At 33.9% G+C, this 12,655-nt stretch overlaps 1 protein-coding gene across 1 annotated transcript; it reads right to left on the reverse strand.

Moving 5' to 3' along the window:
• Nucleotides 1–8,033: 8,033 nt before the first annotated feature.
• On the reverse strand, nt 8,034–11,081 carry LOC117621547 (protein trichome birefringence-like 19). Its single transcript, XM_034352095.1, has 2 exons — nt 10,409–11,081; nt 8,034–9,025 (listed from the first exon to the last, which is right to left on the reverse strand). Exons 1-2 carry the CDS (start codon nt 10,946–10,948, stop codon nt 8,198–8,200), a joined length of 1,368 nt encoding a protein of 455 aa, XP_034207986.1. The 5' UTR covers nt 10,949–11,081; the 3' UTR covers nt 8,034–8,197.
• Between the last annotated feature and the right edge of the window lie 1,574 nt (nt 11,082–12,655).

The raw sequence follows: 12,655 nt of genomic DNA on the forward strand, positions 1-12,655 counted from the left end.
ACTTTGCGCGACCAATATATATTTTTCGTCGTGCAAAAATTTGGGTGGGTACCAAAAATGGGACGCGGGAATTTTTTTATATAATTGTTTTAGACTTTGCGCGACCAATATGTATTTTTCGTCACACAAAAATTTAAAAATTTTGGCGGGTGCCAAAAATGGGATGCGAGATTTGTTTTTTCAAAAATTAATTTTTTTTAGACTTTGCGCGACCAATATTCCTATATTCGTCACGCAAAACTTTGCGAGAGAAATATTTTTGGTCTTGCAAAACTTTGCGCGACCAATATATATTTTTCGTCGCGCAAAAATTTGGGCGGTTACCAAAAATGGGACGCGGGAATTTTTTTATATGATTGTTTTAGACTTTGCGCGACCAATATGTATTTTTCGTCGCACAAAAATTTAAAAATTTTGGCGGGTACCAAAAATGGGATGCGGGAATTTTTTTTCAAAAAATAATTTTTTTAAGACTTTGCGCGACCAATATTTCTATATTCGTCGCGCAAAACTTTGAGAGACCAATATATTTCGTCGCGCAAAGTGATACGAATTTAAAAACCGAAATAACTCCTCCACCATTTTCTCAATTTCTTTCTCTACTCTTACCTCTCCTCTCTCTTTCCCTCTCCCCAAATCCCACCCTTTCTCTCACACTCCCTCCTCTCACTTAATCTCTCATCTCTCTCTTCACTATCTCTCACTCTCACTCACTCTCTCATCTATCTTTTCACTATCTCTCTCTCTCTCATCTCTCTATCACTATCTTATCTAATTCTCTCACTTCTCCCTCTCATTCTCACTCACTCTCAATCTTGCCAAAAGGTATATTCTCTCCAAATTTTAAATTTTTTTCATTAATATGTTTTTTTGGAGTTAGTTTTGAGTTTGTGTGGGGTTTGGGGTTGAGTAAAGGGGAGAGATTGGAGTTTGGGTTGGATTTGTGGTATAACAATTTTAGGGGAGATTATGCATTCTTTTTTTTTGTTGTTGTTGTTATTTGACCATATTTGTTTTTTTTGTAGGTAATCATCGAGACTTTGATGGCTAAAGTTGAGGATTAGGAAGCTATCAAAACATATTATCCACCACTACCACCACAATATGCTTGTATTAGGATTTTATTATTGTACTTTGTTAATTCATGTGTACATTTTGAATATTATATATATAAATATTTATTGGATAATTTGATCACTATTTTTCATATGTAATTTTATTTTGAATATGTCAATTTAAATTAAAGTAATTAAGAAAAATCTTACAATTAAATTAAATTTAAAAAGTAAAAATTTGAAAAAATTACTATAATTAAATTAATATCAATTTAAATTAAAGTGATTTAAAAAAAATCATACAATTAAATTATATTTAAAAAGTAAAAATTTGAATAAATTAATATTAAAGAAATAATAATAAAAAGTAAAAATTAGTTTATTTTAATTAAAAAAATTTAAAACACAAAAAAATATTTCGTCGCGCAAATATTTGCGCGACGTTAATGTTCGTCGCGCAAAACTCTAAAAATGTGGGCGGGTACCAAAAATGGAACGCGGGAATTTTTTATTTTTTAAATTTTTTTGAGACTTTGCACGACCAATGTTTTTGTCGCGCAAAACTTTGCGAGACGAATATTTTTCGTCGCGCAAACCTTTGCGCGACCAATGTGTTTCGTCGCGCAAAGTTTTGCGGGACCAATATTTTTTCGTCGCGCAAAGTTACTTTGCGCGACCAATATTTTTTCGTCGCGCAAAGTTACTTTGCGCGACCAATATTTTTTCGTCGCGCAAAGTCGCTTTGCGCGACCAATGAAAAACTTGGTCGCGCAAAGTCTTTCTTCACGATCTTTGCGCGACGGATTCTGCGCGACGAAGTTTTTGTCGCGTTAAAATTTGTGCGACTACAATGTATTTTGCGCGACGAAATTCTCTTCGTCGCGCAAAGTGTAAAATGTAGTAGTGATATGATATGGTTTAATGCATTTTCTAATTGCTAGACTTAATTACTCTTATTTAAGGAGTATAGTTGTGAGGCTATATTCTTTATATATATATACGAATTTTGTGGACTTTGTTTTTTATTTTTATACAAAATTAGTTTGTTTAGTTTAATATTTGTAATTAAGTAATATCTTAATTTTATTTAATTATATTAATTATTAATTATATAATGAATAACTAGTATTTAAGTATTTTAATTAATTTCATAAATTACTTAATAAATATTTATAATCCGTAACATAAATCTCCACTAACTTTGTGGCTATTTCTTGTCAAAAAAGAGGAGTACATATCTCCAGCCCAAAAGTTAAATTTTGAATTTCTTGTAAAATTTTCACTTGATTTTGTCTGGAGTTTGTGAATATAATATTGCGAGTACGTAACATAGAAATTATAAAATATTACCATCATAATATTGAAAAGAATGAAAAAGTTATAAAATATTCTTATGTACGTCACATGGAAATTTAACGACACAAATATGAAGATCCTCATCTGTGGCCTAGCACCCTTTCTGATATTCATGTCAATATTACAGAAGGAGTGAGAAAATCAACTCCCTATATAAATTGTGGTTGAAGGCCAAATAAATTGAGACCAATTGATATCTTTCTGGCTCTATTATATATGTATAGGTTTTTTGTGGTCGAACTATTATGTACAGGTTGCATCCATATCCACAATCGATACAAAAAAGTAACGTAAGATATATAACCATTCAAAATGGAATTGAAATAAATAGTCTTGTGTAATTAAATCTTAAAACCCTCCATACATTAATATAATCTGATGGAATGAAGCGAAGCTTTTCCTTTCTACTTTGACATTTTATCTAAACATAGAAAGGGCTAAGCAGAGAGATGAAATCACAATGCAGTACTAATTAACTAGTTAACTCATTAATTATTAGCTTAGCACCTAGAGAATCACACAAGAACTGGGTCCTTCCCTCCAGAGGAGAAGCATAAGAGGTTGTTTCGACTGCCATCCAATTTGAACTCTTCCCACATATCATCCATGCCTAGATTTACCATTTCATGCAGGTAGTTTATCTGTATTAATATGAAACAAAAACACAAGATAAGTCCACTCCACTGGGATAAGAAAATTCAAATAATAATTAATAACAACAAAAATATTTTCCACACTAAATATTATTTACCAAGACTTGACATAAATATATATATATATATATATATATATATATATATATAGGTTTAGGTAGCATAGCAAGCAAAGCAAAGCAAAGGAACTCAGAGCATTACCGGTTCAACTGAGGGGAGCACAACTGAGGGGAGCAGACGCTGCACCAAGACTTGAAATTGAGCTTTGATTGCTTGGAAGATGCGCAAGACTTGGTCATGTGGTTTAATTGTTTTTATAAGGCCGAAACAAAAGTGGGCCAGTTGAACAAAACCAAAACAAATGGATCTACGAAGAAGGTTCTTGGCCGTCGTTTCAAGCTTTTGTATGATGTACTTTTTTGGATACGCATCATGATTCATATATGTCTCAATGCGTGCTATGCCTAGGTGACTCATACAAAAGAACTTCTTCAGACCTTCTCTTACACGGTCAATGCCTCCGTCGAAATCGAGGGGTATGTTGATGTTGTCGTTCATAATAATAAACTTCAAGAAAAGAAAATTCAAATTAATTAGTGTAGTTAACACATTTTAATTTGAGAATTTTCAACCAATTTAACAAAAAAATCAACAAAGAGGAGGGTAACTGAGCAGTATGTATGAAATATTTGATATTTGAACTTACATCTTTTTGCAAAGAAGTGATAGCTTGTAGCAGAGGATCAGCTTCTTGAACAGCTAGCGCAGAGGCCATTTCTTGAACAGCTAGCACACAGAGAGAGAGAGAGAGAGAGAGATGCAGTTGCAACTCAATGAAGATAATGAGGGACAGAGTACTAACACACTAACACGCACGCACTTCCCTCTGGCTGGCTAGGGTTTGAGACTTGAGGGTCTTAAATGAAAGTCGTTTTTTCTTTATTTTGGGATCTTATATGTATATATGAAACCCTATATATATATATATGAGAATAGGCCTAGGGTTTGTCTGCGTGCCACAATCTCCAAAAACAAAAGCAAAAAAGGAATGAATTTGCTAAGCAGATAGTTTGGTACAGTAGAAGATTCAAGGATGAACAAAAAAGAAAGAGGAAAATTAGCTTTCTCCAGACTAACACATGCTCAAATTTAATCCTAAGGTTCCCATTATTTTTAACTTCCTGTTTTATTTTCCTGTTTTATCTTTCTCTTTATACTCTCTGACTTCATATACCTTGGATTGTAATCTGTTTTCAGAAATTTACTAAATCAAGATTTTGAGGGATCCGGGTCTTATGACTTCATATATCCAGGGTTCTTAAAACCTTTCGTAAAGGAAGTGGATTAGATTGGAGAAAATTTAAAAAAAAAAAAAAAGGGCAAAAAGAAGTAACTCTGAGAATATATAACTAACTTAGACAAAAAAGAAGTAACTTGAGAAAAAAAACAAAGGAGGTACTTTTCATGGGCATATGATGTCATGAAACTTTTAATCCACATAAAACCTTGCCCCTTTTTGTTCCTTTTGGAGATCGTGGCACGCAGGCCAGACAAACCCTAGGCTTTATTCTCATATATATATATGACCCCAAAAGAAAGAAAAAAATACTTTCATATACGACCCTCAAAGTCTCAAACCCTATTCTCATTATTCGAAAAACAAAAAACCTCTCTATCTCAATCTCTAGATCATTTTCTATCTCTTCATTGGAATAGTTCTTCAAGCAATGTCTACTCAAGCAATAGGTGATATGCTAAACGCTCTCTCTTCTCTGCGAGAAAAGGTCAGTTCTAATATTAAATATTTCATACATACTAGTTACTTAGTCTCCTCTTTTGTTGTTGTTATTATTATCTTTTTTTTCTTAGATTATGTTTCACCAATTAATTTTTTGTTTTGTTTTTTTTTTTTTTTGGTGTAGAAAATTATAACTAACAACATGAACATACTGCTTCTTGAAAAAAGCTCTGATCATTTAAGAAAAGAGCTACACGAATACTTACGTATGAGTCACCTAGACATAGCGAGGATTGAGGCATATCTGAATCCGAATGAGCAAATCAGAGGAAAGCTTAAAGTCAAGGCCATCCAACTTCGTGACAGCTCTGTATATTATGGTTTTGCTCGACTGGCCATTGCTTGTGATAGATTTCTGAGAGCAAATGAAACCTCTAACGGATTCTTGTCCTTCCTGCCAGTCAAAGAGGAATTTCAAGTCTTGGTGCAACATCTGCTCCCCCGACCCAGTCCGGTAATGTCCTGCTTTCCTTTGCTTGATACCTAAACCCTAAATATAAATATATATTTAAGTCTCGGTGAATAATAATTAGTGCGGAATATATTTTTGTTGTTATTAATTATTATTTGGATTTTCTTATCTCAATGAGTCTGTGTTGTGTCGTTTCATACAATTACTACAGATACAGAAATTGCATAAAATGATAAATCGGGCTGTGGATAAGATTGAGACTTGGGCATATTGCATCCAGCGATAGGTCACTTTGGACGGCAGTCGAATCAACCCGCCCTCTCTCCCTGTTCCTCCTCGTCCTCCAACCTCTTCTGCTTCGCTCTGGAAAAGATTTGTTGTTGTGGGATTCTCTAGGTGCAATAAGCTAATTAGCTAGTTATTTATTACTACTGTATTGTTATAATCATATTTATGTACGGAAATTAAACAATTCTTGGATTGGTTGTGGATGCAAATGGTAGACTGCCTAGCTAGCTACCCTACAATATGAGAGGCGAAGATTTGATACTAGGTGTTAATTTGACCTTCAACCATAATATATTTTCAAGTTATATACTCTGAGGTCTCACATTAGTTTGTAACTATGTGAATGGTAGCTAATTTTCTTGCGTGGTTTAGAGTGACAATAGCTTACAGTGATTTTGTTCTTTCAAGGGATTTGTGAACAGGTGGTGCTTAGTTTTTGGGAATTTTGGGTTCATCTGAACTTTTCTGAGTTTGATTTGATTTTAAACATAAAAAAGAAGTAGATTTTGCTTTGAAAGGATCCGGAATATTCATTAGACTTCAATCCAGTACTTCTACCGTCAATTACAAACACTCGTATTGTTACTGATTTAATTTATTGTCATTATGGAATTAGTGTGTTAATTTTGAGACATCATGTGTGGCACTGGCAATTGATGCTTACTTAGTTCAAAGTTGTTCCTTATCAATTCTTTGTTTTTGTTTTTGTTGTTGTTGTTGTTGTTCTGCTTATTGTATTTTGGTTTTGTTTATTTCTGTGTTTTTCTACACATGATGCCAGTGACCAATTTAACTAAATTTGTCTCCTCAATGGCTAAATTAAACTTTCGTGTAAAACCCAATGACCAAGAAGATATTTAACCCTAAAGAAAATTGTTGGAAGTACATTGTGTATTTGGGTGGGGGTGTAAGAGCATTATCTTCACCGTATTATTGCTCTTAAGTTAGGCTTTATTATTTCATAAGGAGATGTGATGGAATAACTAAAATGAAATTTTGAGATATTCTCTCATAGTTATTCAAGTATTCATATTTGGTTGGTTGACTATATAGGATAGAGTCTATTTGCTGTGACAATCACTAATTTTGGTGACTGTTGTGGGAGTTATTAAAGGCTTTAGCCCAACAAACCCCTTTTGAAAAATTATATGGCAAACCACCTTTCTATACACATATGAGAGTTTTTGGGTGTCTTGCTTTTCCACCAACACCCATCCCACATCCAAACTTGATACTCATGCCAAGAAAAGCATTTTTTTTGGGTACCCTAGTAGGCAAAAAGCTTACAAATTGTATGATCTCACTACCCACAAAATCTTCATCAACAGGGATGTTAATTTTTTTTTTTTAGCATCATTTCCCTTTCCCCACCATCAGCCCAACCACAAAAATCAATCCAATTACTTGTCCAACCCACACCACACATAACAAACCTTGATCCATGCCATCCAACCTTGGGCCTGAATGACTTTCCTCCAACTAATTCATCTTTTTCCCATGAGCCCAATTCCACACTTCCAAGCCAGATGAGATCATCTCTCCAGCCACGTCTAACTCTCCAGCTAACCATTCTTCTTTTTCTCCTATGGACCAACCTATTTCTCCAGCCGATTCTACTACATCATCATATGTTGCACTTACAAACCCAGAACAACCTGCACCTCTTCCACCTTCTACTACCCATCTTTCTACCAATCCACTTGTCAGAGTCTCTCAGCGTCCCAAACAAGCCCTTGTTTGGCAAAAAGATTATGTTCTTAATCACATACTAGTACCCAAACCCACCTTATCGTCTTCCTCACTGCTGATCCCTCACAAAGGTACTCATTATCTTCTCTATAATTTTATTTCATATCATCGTTACTCACCTTCACATGTCTCTTTTATTGCAACTGTCAGTAGTAGTGTGGAACCTTGGTTTACAAAGCTGCTGCAAATCTCAATTGGCAACAAGTTATATGTGCTCTAAACTTGAGGCCTTAACACCCAACAACACATGAACACTCACTACTTTGCTCCCCGGCAAACAACCCATTGGATTAGTATATACAAAATAAACTGTTTGAATTAATAAAATACAATACAGAGTAGGCCTTACAAGGATGTCCCTCAAATAAGTTTATTTGAGTACGATAATTAAAATTAATTAGGATTTGAATCCTGGGAAACATAATCTCTAAAATTGAGGATATAATTATTCAACGTTAAATTTTTAAAAAAAAAATAGCATTATGGATATGCTAGAAATTAGGAACTTTTATTATGAAAAAAAATGTAACATTAGTTCACAAAACATGAATGTGCATGTGGCATAGATTGTATTTTAGTGTGTAATATTAGGACAAATATTATCTTACATGACAACTTATTTTTATTTTAAGTTTCCGTTGGAAGGACATAAATAGTTGAGATAATTTCCCCTATTATTTTCAACCCTCTTTAGCAATTCTCAACTCCAGAGAATATATATATACATAAAAGTGATGCAACTACACAATTTGCACCTTGTTTTTTAGTTAAAACTTTGTAGCCACCAATTACATCTTAAACAAACTTTGACACCAAAAAACGCTGAACAAATGAATAATATCCATTGAATACCAACTTATTCATCATCAAATCTATGAATCTGACTTTAATTCAATCTCCTGTCTTTTGAAAGCAGCTTCTTCTCCTCAGCTGATCTCATACCCTCCATCTTCAACATCTCCAGCAAGAAATCACTCCACGTGTCAATGGGTCCCGGCAGGCACCAATGCACACAGTCATTATACAAAGTCACATTTTCATGTGGCCAGTGCCCAAATCTACTAGGATGACCATCTGGCCTTAACAATGAGGCCTGTGTTGTGTCCAATAACCTATATTTCAAACCCTTTTTTCTCCCTTCTTTTTCAGCGTTCCTAAACTCCTCAATTTGGATCATGTAAAGCTCCAAATTGGCACCCTCCAATTGTGTCTCGTTGCTCCGAAACGGCGTCGTTCTCAAACAGTTACCTCCTTGGTTCCACAACCCGTTTTCAAAATGCGACGGCGCAAAAGTCCTAACATAGATTATGCCCTTATAATTTTGTAAGCTGTTTAAGGCCTTAAAAGCTGACCTAAAAGCCTTTCTATATCCATAGAAAATGCCTACATCAGGCACATTGTCTAGGAGGCAATAGTGGCACCCTGAAATCTTTTGATTTTCATAGTAAACCATCGAACGGAAGAACCAATGGCCTGCAGAAAGTATAATGTAGTCGAATTCCTCTACTTTGGTTGTCCATGCCTCATCAAATTCATCGAGGTAGAGCTCGAAAAGGCCCGTCTTTGTCGGTCCGTTCGTGTAGGTTGCTTCTTTGGATTTGATCAAATGTGGCGTCCAAAATGTTGCCATGGTGAAGTTGTAGGACATGTATTTCCAGCGTATGAATTTCTGAGTCGGATCTGGTGTGATTGAAACATCTATTGGATACTCCACCTGAAATTGAACACCAAAATCAAAATTTATTTAATTTGTACAGATTTGTGATTTGTGATTTAATTAAGTTTGTCTTGATTTCCAGACCAAGAACTTTATTTCTTAGAGAAGTGTAGGGTTAATCATTTTATGCCAGACCCATGTGAAAGATATTATACATGTAATGAACAAAGCACAAGGTTTCAGATAACTAATCTATATAATAATTGTTAGTTAAATAGTTAATAGACAAGAACACATGGAGAAGAAAGGGTTGGAGGGCTTCAGCAATTAGATCTGTTTGGACGACAGTTGTCTCGACAAGGATGTCTGTTATTCGATCGAATATATGTCAAGGGGCCCCCATGGACAAATTAGGTATTGCCCATCTTGGATTCTCTAAAGTCTTTTTGTTTTTTGTTTTTTATTTTTGTTTTCAATCTCGATGTTTTTCAATATAGAAAAGATGAGATTCGAATATGAGATAATGTAAATTTTGGTGTTAGCTTAATTTCTTAGATCCCAATTTCAGTGATTTATTTATATACTAATATAAATAATAGTCTAAATTATAGGGATTAGGGATTTCGCACATATACATACTATCAAGATATCATGAAAATTTAAATTTGAGACCACCAACCTGCAATTGAAAATCTATTTTCACTGAACTAGGATGAAATTTTAATTACATTATAAATAATGTGAAACAATATTGCAAGACATACTCATTGGCACAAAGGGGGGTGGCAAAGATTCCTATCATGCTAGCTAGCTGGCTGGACAAGATATTGTAATTAATAATAAAAAAGGGCGTACTGTTTTTACCTAATCCCCTTTATCCTTCAATTATAAAGGCTTAGGTCAACTAATCTTGTGAAGATCTGAAACTCATGCATATTAGGACAAAATTAGTTTGCTAAACGAGAAAATGACACATGTTTCGAGATCCAATCCACAATTTTAAAATTTTCGCTTTTAGTTTCCAGATTTTCAAGTCAATAATTAATTACCATGCCTGTTCATCGCAGGGGCCACATAAAGCTCTTTTATCACAACAAATACAGATTCTTCTGTGTGAGAAATATATAATTAGGTTTACACATCATTAGATCATACAACAAAATATATTATAAATTTATATTTCTGTAATGATATCGTGTTTGTAATCAAAGCATCCTGGTTATAAGTTAGCATTGTCATAAAAATTTGTTATGTTTCATCAATAATTACTATCGCTTTTTCTTTTTTTTTTTTTTAAAAAAAAAAAAGAAGAACAAAATTATAAGTAGAGGGTCCAATTAAAAACAAGTCATCATAACATGCAAGATTTTTGTTGGTTAATATTATGGTGACATTAAATAATAACTAGGAAAAAAATAGATGGTAGAGGATAATACGTACCCTAGAAAGGAGGCATATCAAGGACTGCATTTGATTTCTGCCCACAGAGTCTCCAACAAAGGCCAAGGACTTGCCTCTAAGCAATTCTAGGAACTGGGCCGGGTTAAAAATAGGAAGCTCACACCCATCTGGCTTCCACCTCCATTTCATGAACTCTGTGTCTGGTCTTCCATACTTCATGCAGTTTTGATGTTCGTGGATTGCCCAACATGTTTTGTTTGTGTAATAGGGAGCCTCTGGATTTGGAACCCATTCTCCAGTAAATATGTCACACTTTAAATTGCTAGTTACGGATGGCAAATCATCCTCCTCATGAACATGATCATTTAAATGATCTTGTGATGATGATGATGAAGAGGGCACAAATGGGTTTGAATTAACAGTTTCCGACACAAATAAGGAGTGGCTTATTGAAGGGTAATAGAGAGGGATGATTGTGAGAAGAAGTAGGGCAAACACTAGAAGCACCACTTTTTTTGGTGCCTTTTGTGGTGCTTGGCATATTTTCCCAAAGGGAAGTTCAATGTCGTGGTGCTTCATTCAGAGAGAGAGAGAGAGAGAGAGAGAGAGAGAGAGAGAGTTTTGATCTCTAAAGGCAATGGGAAATAATTAGAGAGTTAGATAGCTAGCTAGGCTGAAAGACATATGGGTGTGGAAAGTTTCAAAGATCACAAGGAGGGAGGGTGGTTAGTGATTATTATAAATAATTTTATTATATTATATGGTTTTGTGGTTGTGTTGCAATGTGCATGATGCTACCTCTCTAACCGATCTCTTCTATTATCTACTAGCTAGCCCCTATTTCATTTGAAGCATATGACCCTAGAACGTTTCAAGAGAATCATCGATATTTTTTTTTAAATAGAAGATTAAAAAAAAAAATTTTAATAAAAAAAATCTAAGGCTGCACCTTCACATCTTTGAGAATCGAGTGAAGGATTTAGTTGTAATTTAGTGGGATATACAAGCTATTCAACAAGTTAATTATTAGTTTCATGAATAATATATAAATCGGGATTTGACATTTTTAAAATTTTCCTAATTCCCAGTGAGACCAATGAGTGGTTTATTGAAAAGTTTGCTAATTATGCATGGGAAATTACTTCGCATCAACCATTTCATTATGTTATCTTTCTAATATTTTCTTAATTTCATTTTACGATCCCTAAGTTCAGAATTTACGTAAATGATCAACTTTCAATCTTATATATAATTTAAATAATGAACAATTATATGTGTTCATTCATTGAATTCGAGCAAAATAATTGAATTCAAGCAAAATAATTGATTGGTTATATGTTGATTGAGTGCTTACAAAAATACAGGAAAAGACACCTATAATATGTCACAACCTACACATTACATCAGTTGGTATTACATTAACATCATATACTCAATCCGACCTTGCCCTCTATTTATTTTTATAAATGCAGCTATAAATTAATTTATGATATATGTGTGGCATTGGTGTGCTTAAGCTGAAAAATTAGGTTGGCTTCTAATCATAACCACCGTGATATCATTTTCTGCAGACTTCATTGTATGCTGGCTCCACCACTTAAACTCAGATTATTGATCCTTTTTTAATTATATATTTATATAATTTATTAGGTCTTTATTTGTGTTTTCTCATCATCATTCATCATCATAATTCATACAAATGTATCCTTCTTCTAATTTAATATGTTCCCCTTTTTTTCTTAATTTATTTTAAGTGGTTGTTACATATCTGCCATCATGAATGTTGACTGAGTATGATTGGCTAACTATATGATTGTTGTATGTGCTTCAAGACATTGAAACTTATTGGTGTCACATATATTTTCTTCTTGATTTGGCCTAAGTTCAACGGTTATTTAGAAACAAGTTAAGCCCACTAGAACTATTGCGCAGAAACCCAACTAATTAGTTTCAAGAGGCCAAAGATGGATTTCTATATATTGCTTACTAGTTGTAGGCTTGTAGCCACAACAACTTATTGATCAACTATGGCGATGAGACTACAAAAAGGTGGGTAAGTGATTGGTTGAGCTAAAAAGGCTTTTCCCCCCAGAAATTCTTGTTTGTCACGGTCACGGTCATGGTTGTGGGAGCAAATAAATCCGACGTCCAATTAGAAGACGTCATATAAAAAAAAAGCTAATTCTAAAAATATATTATTTAAATCAATAAATCAGGTTTAATAATATATTTAATAGGGAAGCTACCTATTTAAGTTGAGGGAATTCCCTCAATCAAATTATTCCT

Source organism: Prunus dulcis, chromosome 3 (assembly GCF_902201215.1).
Source record: "Prunus dulcis chromosome 3, ALMONDv2, whole genome shotgun sequence".
Taxonomy (NCBI): Eukaryota; Viridiplantae; Streptophyta; class Magnoliopsida; order Rosales; family Rosaceae; genus Prunus; species Prunus dulcis.